This window comes from Meriones unguiculatus, chromosome 2 (assembly GCF_030254825.1).
Source record: "Meriones unguiculatus strain TT.TT164.6M chromosome 2, Bangor_MerUng_6.1, whole genome shotgun sequence".
Taxonomy (NCBI): Eukaryota; Metazoa; Chordata; class Mammalia; order Rodentia; family Muridae; genus Meriones; species Meriones unguiculatus.
In genome coordinates this window covers 76,119,148-76,139,606 of record NC_083350.1, presented here as the reverse complement: position 1 = coordinate 76,139,606, position 20,459 = coordinate 76,119,148, and the positions used below count along the sequence as shown (strand labels likewise).

Here is a 20,459-nt window from a genome sequence, read left to right as displayed (position 1 = left end):
AGCAAGACTGTGCTGGTTACCAACACTTTTCGTGTGGGAACTTATCTGTGGGCCATAAAATTGTGATTGCTCTTTGCCTTAAGCATCACACCTGGTGTAGGAAGACTGTTCACTAGTCTGAACAGGCCGTTAGAGGCAGTAATTAGCAAAGATGCTACCATTCAAGAGGCAGAAACTTGTCTCTGAGATCTTACTGTTTGTGCCCCTATTGCCTGTTAAAATAAAAACCGTCTCCTTCATATCACATGTTTTCCTCCCTCCTAGAATGTAGAAGCCGACAATCTTCTGCTATTTGCCACTCCACTAAACCTATCTCTTCAGTGTCATCAGCTGTGGCTCCAGAAAACGGAACAGCTAACGGATACAAAGCAGGCTTCAGTCAGACAGGTATGAAGCAGTTTCATGATACTGCGAGGACAGACATGTATTTATGAAGTAGCTTTAAACTTGCTTAGCTGCTTCAGGCAAGATGTTTTCAAATGAATTAATATTTAAGTACTATTAAGATACCACTTGAAAGCCGGGTGTGGTGGTGCACACCTGTAATCCTAGCACTCATGAGGCAGAGGCAGGTGGATTGCTATGAGTTTGAGGTCAGCTTGGTCTACAAAGCGAGCCCAGGACAGCCAAGACTACACAGAGAAAACCTGTCCTGAAAAATAAGGAACAAAATAAAAATACCAACTTGAGTTACTATTAAAATCAGAACTCAGATAGACACAGTAATTCTCTGGGGAACCAGGGATAGGTCTCAACAGTCCTACCAGAGTGGAGCAAAGAACTGACAGTTGGCACAAGATTCAGGCAAAGCGTAGGATGGCGCCGGGGGACTTGGACATGCAGAGCATGCAGAGATGGGAAAGCACAGCCACAGGGCAGCATACACTGGGGCACACTCATGAAGACTAGACTCCTAGAACAGAACTCTATTTAAACCCTGAGATGACTCAGAGCCCTCCCCTGAGACATCAGCGAACCCCATGGAAGAGAAGGTGAAAAGGGCATAAGGGCCAGAGGGGATGGAGGCCACCAGGAAAACAAGGCCCTCTAAAAAGAAAAGAAAAAAGAAAAAACAAACAACCCCCAAAGCCCCTTGGATGACTGAAGAGAACAGCACGCTAGCTGCATGAACAAGGTTCCTGGGTAGACTGTGAGTCGCAGGGGATGAAGCCAGGATCTAGTTTTCAATGCTACATGAGCTCAGTTACAAATAACCAGATAAAAACCTTAGTGCTTAGGAATGGCTGGCCGATTTGATGGGAACAAACTGGGTAAGAGGCCAGCTTTTTAAAAGCTCTTCCCTTATACAACACTGGCCGGGACCCGAGGTCAGGGAGGGACTGCGGGGGAACAAAGTGGCCAATGCCGAAGGCTGATGAGCTATTGACTATTTGAGAAAATTCCTCAGGAGTAACATAGGTCTTTTTGCCTACGTCTTAGGCAATAAGAAAAGTACTTCAAAAGAGTGTATGAATTCTTTTCCAGCACCTTTGTTGGTACTGTTTTAGCCATCTGATATGTTAACTTCTTATGTCCTTGACATTGGGGGAGTCTTCATAGCCACGTACCACGCTGCTTTCGGGTTTTAGGTGTACTTCTCACGATCTGGTAAACTGTACTTTTAACAAGATGCAAGTGAGTATTAGAGTATGTACACAGAAATACAAGTATAACAAGGCAAATGTCAGCAGAACGTATCTTGCCCTTATTCGGCAAAATCTGCCTCATCCTAAATAACAAGGTCTAACTTTTAAGCTGTCTAGTATATTTTGACAGAGCCTATTACCTAAGATGACAGACCATTTCTTTCTAAAAGAAATGAAAGAACATCATGTCACTAGCTATTCAAGAAAGGAAAAAGTTGGTGTGTAGCTCCTGGCATTGAAAGACCAGTCTTCATTACATCAGCAGCGTGTCTGCATGGCTATCCTAGAATATTATTTTAGTGATTTGATGGTTTTTTATGGCATGCTATCTGCCCTGAGGCCTTGGAGATAATCAAATGGAAACTTTAACTACGGTGTTAAAAACTGACATTTACTTCATTCCAATAAATGCTATCAAGTGTTGATTATATTCTAAGAATCTTATCAGTTCCAGTTCTTCCCTAACAACCCCCATGATTTAAAGCCACTTGTAGAAGGGATTAAAAAACAGTAAGCAACGCTAGCTTTCCTACAAGGCAGGCTAGATGGATAACTAACAAGCTGTCCCCTGAGAATAAGGAAAAATATTAATATGTCATAAGCACTAAGATTAATCATACCAGGAAATATATTTTGAAAACAATTTTTTGTTGTCGTTCTGAAAAGAGAAAGGAGTCTTTTACCAAGCCTGGGGTCCCCCAGTGCCGTGAGGAGGCAGAAGTAGGAAGGGAGAGAAGGTCACCGACTGACTCAGTAAACACAAGTGGCCAAACATTATTTCAGTGTTTCTGTGTGGGGGTGGAAGGGGTAATCTGACCCTGAGGTTCACTGAGAGCAGATTTGGGTGCAATTCAGATGGTTTGCCAGAAGAAAATGGTTCTCTAGAAGGTGCCACAAGGAAGACTTCCATACAGATCCACTCATGTGTGTGCACATACCAACCATTACTTCTTCTGACACAGACTGAATGTAACAAGCTGTAAGAAGTCCATGGTGGCATTATGGTATCATGGCAAACTTGTTTGTTTGCTTTGTTTTTAGGGGCAGAGTTTCTCTTGTCATCCTGGCTGGTATGGACTCCCTTTGTAGGCCAGGGTGGCCTGAAACTCACAGAGATTTACCTGCCTCTGCCTCCCTGGGATTAAAAGCGTGTGCCACCATGTCTGGCTTATGGTGAACATTATTATATCTTGTTTTTCTGATAAACTAAGATTCGCCTCTCTATAGATACCTGGACTGCTGGCAGTCCAGGGTTCTTCGCCGTAAATGTGAGTATTCGTTGTGCAGTATTGGAAGAAGGGATTCATTTAAGGCCTGCATGGTTCCGTCTTGAGTACCACCCATCAAGCTTTGGCCCTTCTGACTTGCTGCACCCCCTACATATTTTCATGCAACATTTTTGCGTCACTGATCACTTAGATTCTGGTCGCCAATCCCAGTGGACTCTTTCACCATTGAAAGTGGCTGTATCTGTGGCCACCTACATTGTATACACTTGTCTCTCACACATACGCACTGTATTTAATCAGGACAAGAACTCAAGAACAGATAAAGAAACATGTGCTAACCCAAACTCTCGAAGTGTCCATGTTTCTTTTGTTTCTAAAAACTTCGTTGTTCTAACTCTTGAAGTGAAATCCAGGAGCCATTTTGTGTTGATTCCTATGTGTGGTATGAGGTGAGGTTCTGAGTGGATCTTCTGATATGCGGCTCCAGTTGTTCCAGATCATTTTATTTAATGGAGGAAAGGTTTATTTTGGTCTGGTTTTAAAGGGTTCTGTCTATGATTGCTCGGCCTCATATGGTTAGACAGACTATCGCAGCAGCAGGAATATATGGACAAGGAGAGCTATTTTTATTGCGTGGCCAACCAGGAAGCAGAGAGTATGACCTATTTCCCTCGCTCAAGGCTCACTCTCCAGAGTTCAAACGACTCACCAAACAGTGCCACCTACCTGTGGGAGGCCTTTCAGATTCAAGCCCTAGCATTCTGTCACTGACCTCCCCGAAAGGTTCATGGCCGGCTCTGAATATCGAATGACGTGCAGTTCAAGAGCTCCCATAAGCTGAACAGTTCTAATGTTCTTCCCAAGTTCCAAATTTCCAAGATAATCAGCCATGAGCCCTTCTAAAATCAAAATAAATCACATACTTTTAAAACTCGGTGGCACAGAGAGAACATTCCCGTCCCGAAAGGGAAGCACAGGACCATAGAAAGGCATTCGGCCAAAGAAAGCCTGCGACACAGTGAGGCAAACCCTGACACGTGCAGCTCCTTGCCCGGTGTGCAATGCCAGCATGTAAGCCCCAGGTTTGTGCAACACTGCCTTATGGCCCTGGTTTGCAAGCCACACGGCTTCGTCATGGATTGAGTCCGCGTCTGGTTGCTTTCAGCTTTCCTTGGCAGACACTCTGTGTTTGGTGCCTCTAACATTCTGGAGTCTCTATTGCCAGCAGGTGTTTTTACCCTCATAGCTTTCTATATCATCATCTCCGAGGCCTACTGCAGGGGGTCCAAACCCGCTACCCATTGCCGGGACCCACAGGCTTCTCTCTGGAGTCTCAGTAGAAATTACTAGGACGCCAGTAACCATTGCATTTTTTATGCCTGAAAACCCAGGACTATACGGATGACAAAGTGGCTACTAGCTTAAGTAGTAGCTACCTAGCCCCCCTTGAATCAGCGGCCTCTGGGTACTTGGGGAAGAGAACCCAGGAAAATACTTCCCTGGGAATCCTTCTGGGAGCAGGGCATCCTAGGAGCAATTTCTTCCCAAATGAGTTTATAATTCTATGCTTTGCAGCCTGTGATGGTAGGGTCTGGCTGATTCCCAAGATGCATTTAAGTGCATTTCCTGTTGCTCTAGTATTGGATGCGTGGCTTCTCTTTAATGGCACAAATTTCCTTTTAAAATATCACATACATACAAATACACACATACAGACATGAACTAATACATTCTCATACACACATTCACACACACATACATACACACATTCTCAAACATACACACACATATGCACACTCATGCACGTTTCTTGTCTATAACTTTCAGTTTGTTCCTTTTTTGTCCAGAAAAACTCTTCTCTGCATTTTGTTCTTAAATCTCATTAGTGTAACTAAAAGATGCCAGCAACAACCATGCCAGAAATTAGGAAGCAACGGGAATATGTAAAATTGATAGAGAGCTAGTTTCAAAGAAAAATAATGCCTATGAATTAATAGGAAAAAAACAAATCAATAAAAGGATATGATAAATTATATTAATAGGCACCTCGTAAAACAAGAAACCTAAATAGTTAACAATCACATGGAAAGATAATTACCCACTGTGGTGATCAGGAACACTACATTAAAAACAGGGTGGCGCACGCCTTTAGTCCCAGCATTCAGGGCATTTAGGGGCAAAGGCAGGCAGATCTCTGAGTTCAAGGCCAGCCTGGTCTACAAAGTGAGTTTCAGGACAGCCAGGGCTACACAGAGAAACCCTGTCTCAAAACCAAAACAAAACAAAAAAGGAAAAAAAAAAAAAAAGAACTGGAAAAAACAAAACAAAACAGGAGAAGCTATTATGTATCTAGCAAAGTCACAGTAATTTCAAGTATGGGAACGGAAACAATGTTGGCAAAATTTCAAAAACAAACAAACAAAAGACACTGTTGGTAAAGCGTTAATTATGAGATTGGAGATGGCTCAGAGGTTAAGAATACTTGCTCATCTTACAGAGGATCCAGATTCCGTTCCCAGCACCTAGAGGCACGTGGCTAACCACCACCCGTTACTCAGGTTCCAGGGGAGCTGGCACCCTTGCCTGGTTTCTGCAGGTGCCTGTGAGCACGTGGTGCACACACAGACAAGCTAGCACACACAAGCAAAACTTTTAAGTATTCAGAATAGAAACTGTTGGTCAATGGTAATTTGCAAGTCATTTTTTGAATAATGGAGTAGAAAGTGTGTGCATTGTATCATTAGCTATTCCCTAAAGAAATTCTTGCAGGATATGTCTTCATGACTCTTCTTCACAAATGCTGCTCACAAGTGACTAAGCTGGAAGCGACCCCAGTGTTCGTCAGCAACGTAATGGAAGGAAATGTATATGGTGAGGTATATGTGGAGCTGAGAATGAGCAAACAGCTCCGTCTGTCCAACACTAAACTGAGTCTCAGACAAGACGAACGAAAAAAAAGTCATTCGTAAAAGAGTCTATCGGTATTGTTTCATTGGAAAAAGGACAGATGTCAACCACTCAGGCTTGCATGCGAGGCACCATGAGTATGCCTAAGCAGAAGGAAGGAGATGGGCTAGGAAAGGGGAAAAGGAAGCTACTGGTTGCTGACAGTGTTTGGGTTTTGGTGTTTCTCCACTGGCCTGGACAGTGCTTGTGTTAATCAGCTTTCCATTGATAATTTCTGAGGGGGTTGGGGATTTAGCTCAGTGGTAGAGCACTTGTCTAGCAAATGCAAGGTCCTGGGTTTGGTCCTCAGCTCTGGAAAAAAGGAAAAAAAAAAAGATAATTTCTGTAACAAATGCCTGAGACAACCAACTTACAGAGAGCAAAGGTTCCTTTTGGCTTGTGGTTTCAGAACTTACAGTCTGGCCAGCTGATGGTTGTTTGTGGCCTATGATGAGACAGAACATCCTGGTGAGGACGACCTGCTGGAGCCACAGCTGCTCGCTGTACAGCGGCCAGGAAGCAACTGTACGGTTGCTGTCGCCTGCCATAACAGTGCTGTGGTCTGGAACCTTCGAGTGGGTGTTCCCTAAAGTGTAAGATTGGGGAAGGGACTGGGGAGGTAGCGCAAGAGGTAAAAATGGTTACGAGCATGCCTGAAGACCTGACTTTGGAGCCCCAGAGCCAGTGTAAAGGCCAGATGCATTAACACACACGTCTGTAGCTCACATGCCCCTATGGGAAGATGACAAGGAGAGACAGGAGCCAGCTGGGTTGGCATGCACAGCTGTGAATGGAGAGAGACCCTGTCTCAAAACCAAGCGGAAGACTGACATCCAAGGTCATCTTGTGACTTCCATATGTGCCGCTCTCTCATACACACATGCATTGGACACGCACATGCATGCAAACAACAAAAAATGTGAGGTTGCTACAGCAGCCCCGAGCAGACCTGGATATGCCTTGTTTCTACCCTATACTTTTTCTGGGGGCACTGGGTTTCTAGACAGGGGATCTCTGCGTAGCTCTGGCCGTCCTGGAACTTGCTTTGTAGACCAGATTGGCCTTGACCTCAGAGATCTGCCTGCCTCTGCCTCGAGTCCCAGACTGCTTAACCTCTTGCTGTGTCTCCTGTCTAAGGCTCTGCTGCTGTTTGAGTGTTCTGAATGGTTCATGACAGGCTGCGTCCAACTGAGGCCCCTTTCCTCACAGATTCGTCACTCGGCTTCCAGTCCCCTACCGTGTGAACCCCTCTGTCCTTTGACAGCTGTCTAGAAAGCATCAGTCAGCTGACTAACAGGTAGCATGCTCTTCCCAATATGCTTTAGACTTGTCCCCATCTGTGCCAAATGTCCGTCCCTGCCCAGGGACTTTCTTCAAATGTGGTTACGCTTTGGCTAGCATATCTGCCCACCCCTAAGCCTCTTTCCTTCTTTCTGCTGTAAACTCCTAGGGGGTAGAATTTGTATCTTTGTATTTTTTTTAACACTATGCATTTTGAAAACGTTCAACAGTTCAAATTGAAAGTCTTACTTAATTGTATTGTATAATTTCAAAAGAGAGTCTAGGTCAGCAGTTCTCAACCTGCGGGTTTATGGGTCGCAACCCTTTCACAGGCCAGAGTGTGCGTATCAGACTCTTACGTTAAGACTCAGAACAGTAGCAAATTAGCGTTATAAAGTAGCAGTGAAAATCATCTCATAGTTGGGGGGTCACCATAGCCTGGGGAACAGCATTGAGGGGTCACAACATTAAGAAGGTTGAGAACCGCTGGTCTAGAGGAACACAGAGAGGCGTGTACCGAAGAACAAGTCAGAGCCTTTTCATGAAAAAATAAGATTTTTTTTTAATTTTTATTAATTGCACTTTATTCACTTTGTATCCCCCCATAAGCCCCTCCCTCCTCCCCTCCCGGTCCCACCCTCCCTCTCCCTTCTTCATGCATGCCCCTCCCCAAGTCCACTGATAGGGGAGGTCCTCCTCTCCTTCCTTCTGATCTTAGTCTATCAGATCTCATCAGGAGTGGCTGCATTGTCATCTTCTGTGGCCTGGTAAGGCTGCTCCCCCTCAGGGGGAGGTGATCAAAGAGCAGGCCAATCAGATTATGTCAGAGGCAGTCCCTCTTCCCATTACTATGGAAACCACTTGGACACTAAACTGCCATGGGCTACATCTGTGCAGGGGTTCTAGGTTATCTCCATGCCTGGTACCTGGTTGGAGTATGAGTCTCTGGGAAGACCCCTGTGTTCAAATTTCTCGTTCTGTTGCTCTCCTTGGGTTTTTTTTTTTTTACCACATATTTTCACAGTTTAAATATTCAGAACTTTTCAGAATGAAACTAAATATATAAAAGATGTCTGCATTTTACTGGGTTCTTCTCAGCATTCGTCACATACATGGGAATAAAGGCGGAGGGAGGACCTTGAGTGTCAGCCACCTCATTTGCTGAGACGGTTCTCACTGGCCTGGTGCCCTCTAAGCAGGCTTCCGCTGACCAGCAGGCTCCTGCAGATCTGTCTGGCTTTGTGTTCCCATCACACTCAGCTTGTTTTTCTTTCTTTCTTTAAAACAAAAGACACGTGAGCTCTAGAGATGGAACCCATCCTTGCAAAGCAAGCATTTTAGCGACGGAGCTATCTCCCTGGCCCCTAACCAATGCTATTAAGAGAAAAGAAAGAGAAGCCAAAGCCTGGAAAAAAAATCTTTGTAAAGCATATTTAAAACTCCCATGTAGGGGCCAGGCAGTGGTGGTACATACCTTTAATTCCAGCACTCGGGCAGAGAAAGGCAGATCTCTGTGAATTTGAGGCCAGCCTGGTCTACAGAATGATTTCCAGGACAGGGCTATACAGAGAAATCTTGTCCAAAAAAAAGCCCTCTAAGATAAATAAGTCTCTTTCAAAATTCAACAATAAGAAAGTAAACAGTCAGTTTATGTTAAAGTTTACTTTCCAGTTTAAAGTAAACATAAGCTCATAATTCCAGCCACTCAGGAGGCAAAGACAGGAGGATCACAAGTTCAGTGCCAGCCTGTGCAACTCAGAAAGACAGCTCAATTCAAAGGCGTGGAGGAAGAGAGGGAAGGGAAGAAGAAGGGAGAAATGAAGGGAAGGACCCAGAGCAGTGTGCAGATAACATTTTAGCAGTATGAAAAGGTGTTCGACATCTTTTTCATCACTAGGGAAATGCAAATCAAACCAACATAAGTGTGTGTTTCGTCTGTGCATGTGTTGATGTAGAGCAGGACCATGAGAAAGATGAGCTCTAAAAGATTAGGGAGCGGAGTTCATGTGACATGAAAGCAAACGGAGTACAGTCTGTGGGAAGAAGGGGCCAGTGGTAGAGGGCTGAGAGGGTGTGGCGGCTAAATGGTAAAGGAGGATGAATGATAACAAAATGTAAGACAGACACAGCTATTTCATCCTGCACGTGTGGCATGTGCTCACACACACACACATACAAGTAAGAATGGAAATAATTTTCTTTAAAAAAAAAAAAATCAAAATGCAACCAGTCCTGATGAGACCTGACAGGCTAGGGTCAGAAAGAAGGGGAGGAGGACCTCCTCTATCAGTGGACTAGGGGAGGGGTATAAGGGAAGAAGAGGGAGGAAGGGTGGGATTGGGAGGAGATGAGGGAGGGGGCCACAGCCAGGATACAAATTGAATAAATTGTGATAATAATTATAAAATAAGATATAAAAAATTAAAATAAATAAACAATCAAATGTCCCATAAAGTCTCGCCAACATGACTGCCTGGCCATGAGCTGAACAAGGACATGGACAGACATGCCACAGTAGATGGGGGTGAGACCACGAGGCCGCTAACCCAACACAGAGAACTGCTGGCAACTCAGGAAGGCTGAGAGCTAGAGAAATCGTCTTCCCCAGGGAAGAGCACACCAGTTGACTGTCCAATACCAGATGGTCAGCCCTGAAGATGCACAGTGCACAAGCAACATTCCACACACCGAGCTAGCTGTATTTCAGGGCATATGTGAGCCTACATGTATGCATGCAATGAAAGACTAAACCCATAAATTTGAAAGAGAGCAAGGAGGAGTGTATGAGAGGGTTTAGATGGAGAAAAGGGGAGTGAGTTCCAGGACAGCCAGGGCTACACAGAGAAACCCTGTCTTGGAAAAAAAAATAATAACTTTAATACATTGCATAAGATGGGAAAACTTTTAGGGGAAAAAAAGCAAGTAGTTTTTAACTGCTTGTTAAGCATATGTATTGTTTATTCAAGAGAGAAGAACATAAAAACATTTGTGTGCAGGGTCCATGGCAACTTTGTTTGTGATATCCCCAAGCTGGAGACAACTCAGACGTCTAAACACAGTCAGCTAATTGTTCCTGTACACGTAATGTGATGGTACCCATCAAAGAGTTGTTGGTGTCTGCAAAAGAACTCTGGGGAGCTAAAGCATCTAGGCCCCCCAAAATATAATGTGTTATGATTCTATTAATATAAACTCTAGACAATTCAGGGTACCTTGGCAAAAGGCAGGTCACTAATGGTTTGTGGGTAGAGAGACAGAGGGAAAACAGGTGAGAGAAATTAGAAAGAGACACCAGGAACCTTGAAGATGATAAAGATACAAGTATGGCTCTTCCCAGCCCGTTTTTGATAAATATTCTTTTCTAATACGGCATATTCTGATCAGAGCTTCCACTCCCTCTGCGCCTCTCAGTTCCTCTCTACCTCCCCTCCCATCTGGACCCGCTTCCTTCATGTCTCGTATTAGAAAAGAGTAGACTTCTAATAGGTAACAAAACACAACAAAATAAAATATAATAAGCTGAAACAAAAACATCAAATCAAAGTTGGACAAGGCAAACCAACAAAAGGAAAAGAGCCCAACAGAAGACACAAGAATAAGAGAGCCATTTCTCCACACACTCAGGAGACCGATAAAAACACTAAGCTATAGTATATCTGCAGGGGACCTGGTGCAGACCTGTGCAGGCCCCGTGTGTGATGCTTCAGTCTGTATGAGTGCATATGACCTTTACTCAAGGTGGTTTAGAAGGCCTCGTCCTCCTGGTGTCCTCCATCCACTCTGACTCCAAACATTCTTTCTGCAGCAGGACGTGATGAAGACGTAGCATTTAGAGTTGTGTGTTCCAAGTCCCTCTCTCTCTGTGTGATGTCTGGCTGTGGGTCTCTGTATTTGTTCCCACCTGCTGCTGGAGTAAGCCTGTATGTTTACTGTTTACTATGTTCTATGTTTACTGTTTACCCATGGGCCCAAGCAAAGTTCTTGACCCATGAGGAGCGCTCAAAAAGTAATTGTTTAATAAGCATATAGAGGGCAGGTGGCGATGGCGCAAACCTTTAATCCCAGCACTTTCGGGGCAGAGGCAGGTGTATCTCTAAATTCAAGGCCAACATGGTCTACAAAAAGAGTTCCAGGACAGCCAGGGTTACACAGAGAAGCCCTGTCTCAAAAAACAAACAAACAAAGCAATAGAAGCATCAGTAGGGTTCAGGGTGAAAGGAGCAAGAACTCGTCTCTTGGATTTGGGAATTAGATCATTGATAACTTACAGAAACAACTATATTGGAATGGTATCTTGCCTTTTAAAACCACTATGTGAAGCTGGGCCGTAGTGGCATACACCTTTAATCGCAGCACTCAAGGCGGCAGAGGCAGCCAGATTACTGTGAGTTCGAGGCCAGCCTGGCATACTAAAAGAGTCCAGGACAGCCAAGGCTACCCAGAGAAACCATGTCTTGAAAAACCAATAATGAGGAGGAGGAGGAGGAGGAGGAGGATGATGATGATGATGATGATGATGATGATGATGATGATAAAATTGCTGTGTGAGCTGGCTCAGCCGGTAAAGGTGCTTACTGTCCAGCCTGACAACCTGACATTCTAGGTCAAGTCAGAGAGAACTGACTCCTATGAGCTGGCCTCTGACCTGTGGTATGTGCCACACAATAAATAATGTAAGTCAGAACATTAAAATCAGAGGCTAGAGAGTGGCTCAGCAATCAGAAAATATGCAACAGTCTTCCAGCAGTCCTGGGTTCAGTTCCATACACCCACATCAGGAACTCACAACCGCCTGTAACTCTAGTTCCAGGGAATCTGAATCCCTCTGCTGGCCTCCTCCAGCACCACCATAAGCGTGATATACAAACATACATGCACACACACACACACACATACACATAAAATAAAAATAAACAAATCACGGAAGTAAACTTTCACTTTACATGTTTAATAAACACTTCAGGTGCCATTCATCAACTTACATGTAAGCATTTTTATCTTTATTAACACAATTTATTATACTATTTTGAAATGTTTAACATTTTTGAGAATACCTGTTGTACTGGCTAGCTTTATGTCAACTTGACACAAGCTGGAATCATCAGAAAGGAGGTAGCCTCAATGGAGAAAATGGCTCTAGAAGATCGGGCTGTAGGCCAGCCTGTAAGACATTTTCTTAATTAGTGATCAGTGTGGGCGGTGCCGTCCCTGAGGTGATGGTGCAGGGTTCCATAAGAAAGCAGGCTGAGCAAGCCATGAGGAGCAAGCCATTCTGCAGCACCCCTCCGTGGCCTCTGCATCAGGTCCTGCCTCAAGGCTTCTGCCCTGTTTGAGTTCCTGTCCTGACCTCCTCTGACGCTGAACTGTGAGGTGGAAACATAAGCCTGCCTACAAGCAAATAGTCACTGTAAATTAGTTTCTTTGAACTTCACATGATGAACTGAAGCCATGAGCCAAAATAAACCTTTGCTCTCCTTAAGTTGCTTCTGCCAGATATTTGTTTACACTGACACAGAAAATGTCTTCCTAGATGTTCTTTGATCAAACAAAGATACAGCTGCTTCTTGCTCCCTCCAAAGGCAACAGGCCGTGCACTGCCTGCATCTCTCTGTGTCGTATCGCTGTGTCTGAGAGGTCTTTCTGGACAGAGAGCTTTCTTGCTGGTTTGGTGGTGGTGGTGGTTCCTCCCTGGTTTGTGGTGGTGAAGTATGTTCTCGTGCCCTCAGAGTATGATTCTTCAGCCTGACCCAGTACCAGAGGGTGTTCACATTGCTTCCAAACAATTCAGCAATGAGTAACATAAACTCATCTTTTTGTTTGTTTCTTTCTTCCTTTTTGGTTTTCTTGAGACAGAGTTTCTCTATGTAGCCCTGGCTGTCCTGAGACTGAACTCACTTTGTAGACCAGGCTGGCCTTAAACTCACAGAGATCCACCTGCCTCTGCCTCTAGTGCTGGTATTAAAGGTGTGTGCCACCACTGCCTGGCTAACATAATATTATTTATTTACATAACATTGTCCCAAAATTGCTGGGCTAAATATGTACTCATACATAATTTCCATAGATCCGGTCTTGAGGGAGGTGGGACCAGTGTATCATGGCAGTTTGTATTTGTGAAGATGCTAACAGAGTTTATTCTGGGAACCTTTGGATTCTTGTCATTCTGATAGGGAAAAATGATGTCCGAGCGTGGTTTTTACTTACTTCTCCCTCATCGACACTGAGGCTCTTCAGCTTTTCTGTAACGTCTGTTTTATGTCTTGCCTTTTTCTTTTTTAAATTGTAGCTATGAATCAGAGCCTAAGGTAAGAACTTGAGTATTAGATTTTATTTGGGAGGTGATTTCTAGAAGCAGGAGTAATCCAGTGTGAGCGAGTGCTTTCTCTGTGATTCTTAAAACCCAAGCTCTTTGTCTGTCAGATTCAGGAAGAAGCAAACCGAAGGCCCTCGTGGGTTCTATCGCTGAGGCATTAACTAACTGAGGGCTGCCTGCCCCGAGACAAATTACACTCCCCTGCATTTCTAGACTGCTTTACGGCATTCAGGGGTTGTGATGGCCTTGAAGAAGGCCCAGAGACGAAATGCTGGAAAAGCCAGAAGTGGACATGCAGGAGACTTTCTCCAAGACAGGGAGCCCACTGCGCTGTCCACTGCAGCCCCTGCTGCACATCGAGACACCGGGCAACGAGCAGTAGCTGTTTTCTTTCTAGTGTCTGTGCTGTCACTTACACATGGCTCCTCTGCCTTACGATTTTACTTACAGCATTTTTTTCTTTTTAAGGTTTATTTATATTGTAGAAGTGCTTGCAGCATTTTGAATCACGGTATTATTGATATTGAGGTGTAACATTTATTTATCTAGCTCGCTGTGTATTTATTTACAGTTTCTCGAGACAGGGTTTCTCTATGTAGCATTGGCTGTCCTGGACTCATTTTGTAGACCAGGCTGACCTGAAGCTCACAGAGATCTGCCTGCCTCTGCTTCTGCCTCCCTGAGTGCTGGGATTGCAGCCATGCACCACCACACCCAGCTTGTAACTCTTTTTTTTTCTTTAAGATTTATTTATCAATTATGTATACAATGTTCTGTGTGCATGTATGCCTGCATGTCAGAAGAGGGCACTGGATCTCACTCTAGATGGCTGTGAGCCACCATGTGGTTGCTGGGCATTGAACTCGGGACCTCTGGAAGAGCAGCCAGTGCTGTGAACCTGTGAGCCGTCTCTCCAGCCCTTGTAGCCCTTATATAATTCAGACACTACATCCTAGGTGTAGTGAGTTATTGGTACATGATCTCACATAAAGCGCAGGCTTCCCTGGAACTCCTTGTCCTCCTGCCCCAGTGCACCACCATGCACAACAGAGTATCTTCACCCTGAGAAGAAACCGCACACTCAGAGCTTAGACCCCTTCTCACCCAGGAACAGCTCCAAATCGGCCTCTGTTTCTGCTAACTCTGGACTCCGGACTCTTTATTGACACTTGCCAGCTGCCTTCTTTCATTTGACTCATTTGTAGCACGCGCTGTTGATCCATTTCCTTTCACTGATGGATGCTATCCCATTGTCTCAACAAGCTAAAATTTGTTTCTCTCTTATCAGTTAGTGGGTATCCATGTTAACATTGGGAGACGTATAGGGATACCTGGGGCTCACTGGAGGACTTTATGGGCAGCATGCTCAATTCTCAGCCAGCAACCAACCGAATGAAGATAATTCCGCTCTGAACATGTGTAGCGGTTCCTTTGCATTAACGTGTGTTTTCACACTCTCTCATTTCATGCCTGGGCGAACTGGAGGAACCATTTGCCAACAAGCCTGCTCCTTTCTGTTCTTGGACAAGCGATGACTGAGGGCTCCAGTATCTCCGGGTCCTTGCCAGTGCTGCTTCCTGTTTTATTCCACTGTTCTCTGAGGAAGCAGCATCTCACTGCAGCTCTGATTTGTATTCCCCTAGTCTCTAGTTATATTTAGCAGTTCTTCCTATGCTTATTGATCCGTGTGTGTATGTGTGTGTGTGTGTGTGTGTGTGTGTGTATGTGTGTGTGTGTTAAGAAATTAATTTGGCCACCTTAAGCTAGTTGTGTTTTATTACAGATTTCTGAGAACTTCAAAGATTTGGGGCATAGATCTTTTTTGTTTGGTTGGTTTTTGGTTTGGTTTGGTTTGGTTGGTTTGAGAGAGGGTTTATTCATGGAGCCCTGGCTGTCCTGGAAGTCTCTCTGTAGACCAGGCTGGCCCCAAACTCACCGAGATCCGCCTGCCTCTGCCTCCCATGCTGGGTTAAAAGCATGCGCTACCACACCCAGTTCACTCGCTCTCACGATTGTGTCCTTTGACGCACAAAGTTTGTTTCTGTTTTCATGAAATTCAAGTCATTTATCTTTTGTCTTCCAGTGAATCCATCAAATCCATCTCATTTGTCTTTTGATTTCTCTTGCTGCTAATGTTCTTGGCTCATTCCTAAGAAACGATTGTTTAACCCAAGATCATGGGCATCACTTCTGTTTTCTGAGAGGGTTATAGCTCTAGCTACTATGTGTAGCTCTTACTCAGTGTTAGAGACAGCATCTCACTAGGTCACCCCAGCTAGCCCGGAACTCTCAGTATAATCCAGCTGGCCTCAAACTCACAGAAATCCTAACTATTACATTTAAATTCATTTTAATTTAATTTTTATATGTGGTATGACAGTTGAGGACCATTGTATAGGGCTATAAAGTTATCCCCAAAGTAATGGCTGAAGAAAATGTTTTCTTATCCAGTGGATTTTCTTAACACTCCTTTCAACGTTCAACTGATCATGAGCTGAAAGGGTTTATATAAACTTTAAATGCTATTTGGCTTATCTGTGTGTATAGTGCTGATAGCTTTGTATGAGGTTCTGACATGGAAAAGTAAGCTCTCTAGCTTTGCTATTGGCATAGATTATACCAGTTGCCCTGAGTCCCTTGTGTTCCTCTGTGGATGTCAGGACTGGCTTGCCAGTTTCTGGAAGAAGCCTGTTGGAATACTGCTGCAGAGTGCAGCAGACCTTCAGCTGAGCCATCCTGGCATCACTAAGTCTTCCGACCCATGTGCACTTGCTATCTCCCGTTCACTTAGTTTTTTTAAACATTTCACAGTATAGGCTTTTACTTCTTCGGAGCAGTTTATTCGTAGTTACTTTTATAAACATAATTTAAATCTGAATGATCGTACTAACTATAATCAATAAATTTAGAGATTGCATGCTTTATAACAGTGCAGTAGTATTTTACTGTGTGCATGCCAGTGAGTTCAACTCTTTGGGTGAGTACTGGGGATCTTCGCGTTTGTTAGGTATCTACTTTGTCTACTGAGCCGTCTCTCCTGCTTCCACACCCTTTTAAAATACCATATTTTCACGAAGTCTTTGCTAATTCAGTATATGCACACAGTGTGTTTTGATCCCCAGCATCTCCCGCTCCTCCCCTCCCCTCCCCTTGAGGGTGCTCCTCACCCCCTGGCTCCTCCCACCCTCATATCCCTTTCTTCCCCTTAAGGACTTGCTGAGTCCTATTAGCCCCGCCCATTTGCTCACGGTTCCGAGGCTGTTCCCTGGAGTGTGCAGACCTAGCTGGGGCCACAGCTGGAAAGCCACTGACTCTGCCTAGCAGCCATCAGTTGTCCACAGTTCCTCAGTGGAGGTGGGAGCTCACCAGCCCCTCCCCATCATGCTGGAGCCATGACTGCCCCGATCCTTTGCAGATCCATGTGTCTGTAGCTGCTGTGGGTTCATGAGTCCTATTGTATCTACAAGACACTGCTTCACTCCAGCTCTCCCCAACCTCCCTCCCATGATACTCCCTGAGCCTGGAAGAGAGGCATGGAAACAGCTGTCCCGTTTGTGGCCGACTACTCCATAACCACTTATTCTCTGCCCTTTGGCCAGTTGTGAGTGTCTATGTTAACCACTGTCCGCTGCACAAAGGAGGGTCTCTGGTGAGGACTCAGAGCCTCGCTGATCTGTGGGCAGAGAGACACAAACATAGATCTCAGTCTGATTCTGTGTCCCTTTTCCAAAATGTCAGTAGGTTCGTGCTTAGGCCCTATGAGCTCCCTAGCAATTCCTGTGGGACAGGCCTTAAATCCACTCAGAGAGTAACTGAAGAAGATGCTTGACATGACCTCTGTCCTACACACACACACTCACACACATGCACACACTCACACACACGAGTGCCTACTTCTGAACATAGGTGTTCATACACATATGAATACATATAGGCACATGCACATACACACACAAGAAACTCCTCTGTACAGAGATAGGTATATCTCATTAAAATGTTTTTGAAGGAACTATGCACATAGTTTGGATATAAAGTGTAGATTTCCCAGTGATAGGCCATCTGAGTTGACCTAAAGTGCTAAAGTATTACAAGGATCAAGTGTACTAATTGCAGTGCTTACAATAGCATCAAAACATACACTAATTCCTAGTACATATTTTTAAATAAAAAAATAATCAAACCTGAATGCATAGAAACGGACCTTCCTAAAACATCTAAATAGTTCCAGGGAAGAACAAACCCTCCTTCTGCCGTTTCTCAGCTCACCCATGCCAACTTAACTTTTTTCCTGCATATATAGAAGCTCACTAATTTAAACAACCTCTCTCGTTTTAAAGATTCGCCGGCTCTCAGTCCAGCTAATTCTGCCATCAATCTGAGTGGAGCTCAGGCCCTGACCAGGAACAGGAATGTTGTGGAACCACTGCCTTTATCTTTGCAGGCTGTGGGGAAGACTTTTGCTGCAGGTGATGTTTTCCTTCCTTGCTGTTTTTCTTTCTTTCTTTCTTTTTGGTAAATATCAAAAGACTTATGTGAAATGTAATTGACAAATATTTGAAAACAGACGTCCCTTCTACCTGCCAGTCGAAGATGGCCATGGAACTGCCTAAAATAATGCAGTGTTGGACAAAGCTTTGCTCTCTCTGTGTTCCGACCAGAAGAGTCAAAATGGCATTCGGTGCACCGAGGAGATAAAACGAGAGCTTGATTCTGCTCGACAGACATTTCTTACACACCTGCGGTGACTAGCAACTGGCGTTATGAAAACCGATAATGCCTGACCACAAAATGTCTCATAATCCAGTGAAGGTGATAGACTTACAAGAAGATCTTTCCAGTGTGTTCTAGCTAGCATTTCAGGGAGAACTGAGGGTGGACACACAGGAGATTGGTCTTTAAACAAGGAGGGAGGTGCTGTCCAATGCAATGGGGGAAGGACAGTTCATATTCCAGGAACAGCAGAAATACCTGACAAGAAGAACCGGGGGCCTGGTGTGGTAATGCACAGCCCTAATCCTGGCACCTGGGAGGCTGAGAGGAGAATTAACAAAGAGCCATAGGAAGGCAGGCTGCAGAGTATGGACTTTACACTGAACTTATGGCGCAGAGAAATGAGTGGTGCTGGAATTTGAACCAGATCATTTTTGGCAGTAACATGTAAGAGATAATTAGTTTAAGAGGGAGGTGCTCAGATCCTTAGCCAGATTGGAGAACAGAGGGCAAAATGGAGAGCACTCAGGAAATAAAATCAGATGGACCTGCAGACCAATGTGGGCCTGAAGGAAGCGATGTCTCAGCTGACACCATCTTTCTGATGCCATCACCTGAGACAGGGGCTATGGAAAGAGGACATGCTGTTAACCGCTCACTCACTGATGGATGACGTAGAGGAGAGGTACCAATATGTAGGTAAAACCCATCACGATTAATATCAGTCATGAAAGATAGAGGATGAGGCAAGCTGAGAATGAAGGAGGGAATCTTAGAAAAATCTAGTGCTTACGGAGAAGAGATGGCAAGGCAAAGAAGCTGTCATTTGGGGATATATTCCAAAAGTTAGCCATCACAATTTACAAAACTCACCTTGCTTTTTGCTCCAGCCCAGCAACTCTTGCAGTTTTTTATTTCCTAGTTAGATTTTAAATATGAACAAACTAAAGTCACGTTTTCATGATAGAGAGAAAAAAATTAAATTAATGAAGTAATAGCTCAGCAGTCATCTTAGTCACTAAAATCGTCCAGTTGACTTCATAATGCAAGAATTAGGCAGAGCGGTTAAGAATGTTTGCTGCTTCTGTCAAAGGGTGGAGGCTTGGTTCCCAGCGCCTGCTTCAAGCAGCTTACAACTGCCTATAACTCCGGGCCAGGGGCTCTGATGACAGCTTCTAGCCTCTTTGGTTACCACACGCTTGAATACAAACCCAAACAGAGACACACATACATATACATAATTTAAAAGGAAGGTTTGTTTATTTATTTGTTTGTTTGTTTGTTTTCAAGATAGGGTTTCTTTGTGTTAACAACCCTGGCTGTCCTGGAACTCACTTTGTAAACCAGGATGACTTCAAACTCAGAGAACCACTTGCCTCTGCCTCCCAAATGCTGGGATTAAAGGCACATGCCACCACACCTGGACTCTAAAAATGACATTTTAAGAAGAGAAAAGAATTAGGCTGACAATTTCTGAATTCCACGAGTCATTCTTAATATCCCCAGAAGAGAGAGAACTGTCCACTCTTTGCCTCCTGGTGAAAGCTTACAGCTGTCTTTGAGATTCTTTTGATAAAAAAATTGAATATGAATTTTCCTGGGCCTCCAACAATTAGTTTATTAGAAATAGAGTGGACACAGGGATACTAGGGATGTTGAATCAGCAAAATCCACAAAATGGGAAATTCTTCCAGACTTTTCGAAAGAAAAAATTAATGACAAGAAATATTTTGGGGGGAGGGGGAAGGGAATTGCTATGGATTAAAAGAAACCTAAAGTGGCTGGAGAGAATAGGTACTTCCCTTTGCAGAGGACCTGAGTTCAGTTCCCAGCGCCCACGTCAGGAGGCTCAGAACTGCCTGAAACTTCAGTTCCAGTACCAGACCTCTCTGTGAACACATGCGCTCACATGCAGGGACACAAACACACACACACGCACACACACACACACACACACACACTTAAAAATAAAAAAGTAAATCTTATTTTCAACAAAAGCTTTAGGAATATGCCACCTAACTCAAACATATAGTTCTTTTTTTTTAATCCCAGTTTGAACAAGCCATTTCTTTAAACTATTTCTGAACTGATGGCATTCAATTATTAATCACTGTTGATTTTAAGCATAATAATTTTATTACTGATAGATTTTAAAAGCGTTTTTTTTTAGCAATATCTGTGGAAGTGCTTGTCAATGACATTACATGATGGCTAGGTCACCTTTGACTAGCCAGAGTACCTATGAGACTGAGCAGAGGAATCAGGTTCAGAGTATAATGAAACAAGATGGGCTGCATGAGAAAAATGCTGGACCTGAGCAGTGGGTGTATAAAC

The 20,459-nt window shown here is 44.1% G+C and overlaps 1 protein-coding gene across 1 annotated transcript in view; it reads left to right on the top strand.

The window, feature by feature from the left end:
• Positions 1–20,459, top strand: part of Greb1l (GREB1 like retinoic acid receptor coactivator) — a 239,450-nt gene that overhangs the window by 152,599 nt on the left and 66,392 nt on the right. Inside the window, exons 7-8 of the mRNA XM_060377680.1 lie at positions 265–387; positions 17,753–17,881. Coding sequence (XP_060233663.1) covers positions 265–387; positions 17,753–17,881 — 252 coding nt within the window. The remainder of the gene's footprint in view (positions 1–264; positions 388–17,752; positions 17,882–20,459) is intronic.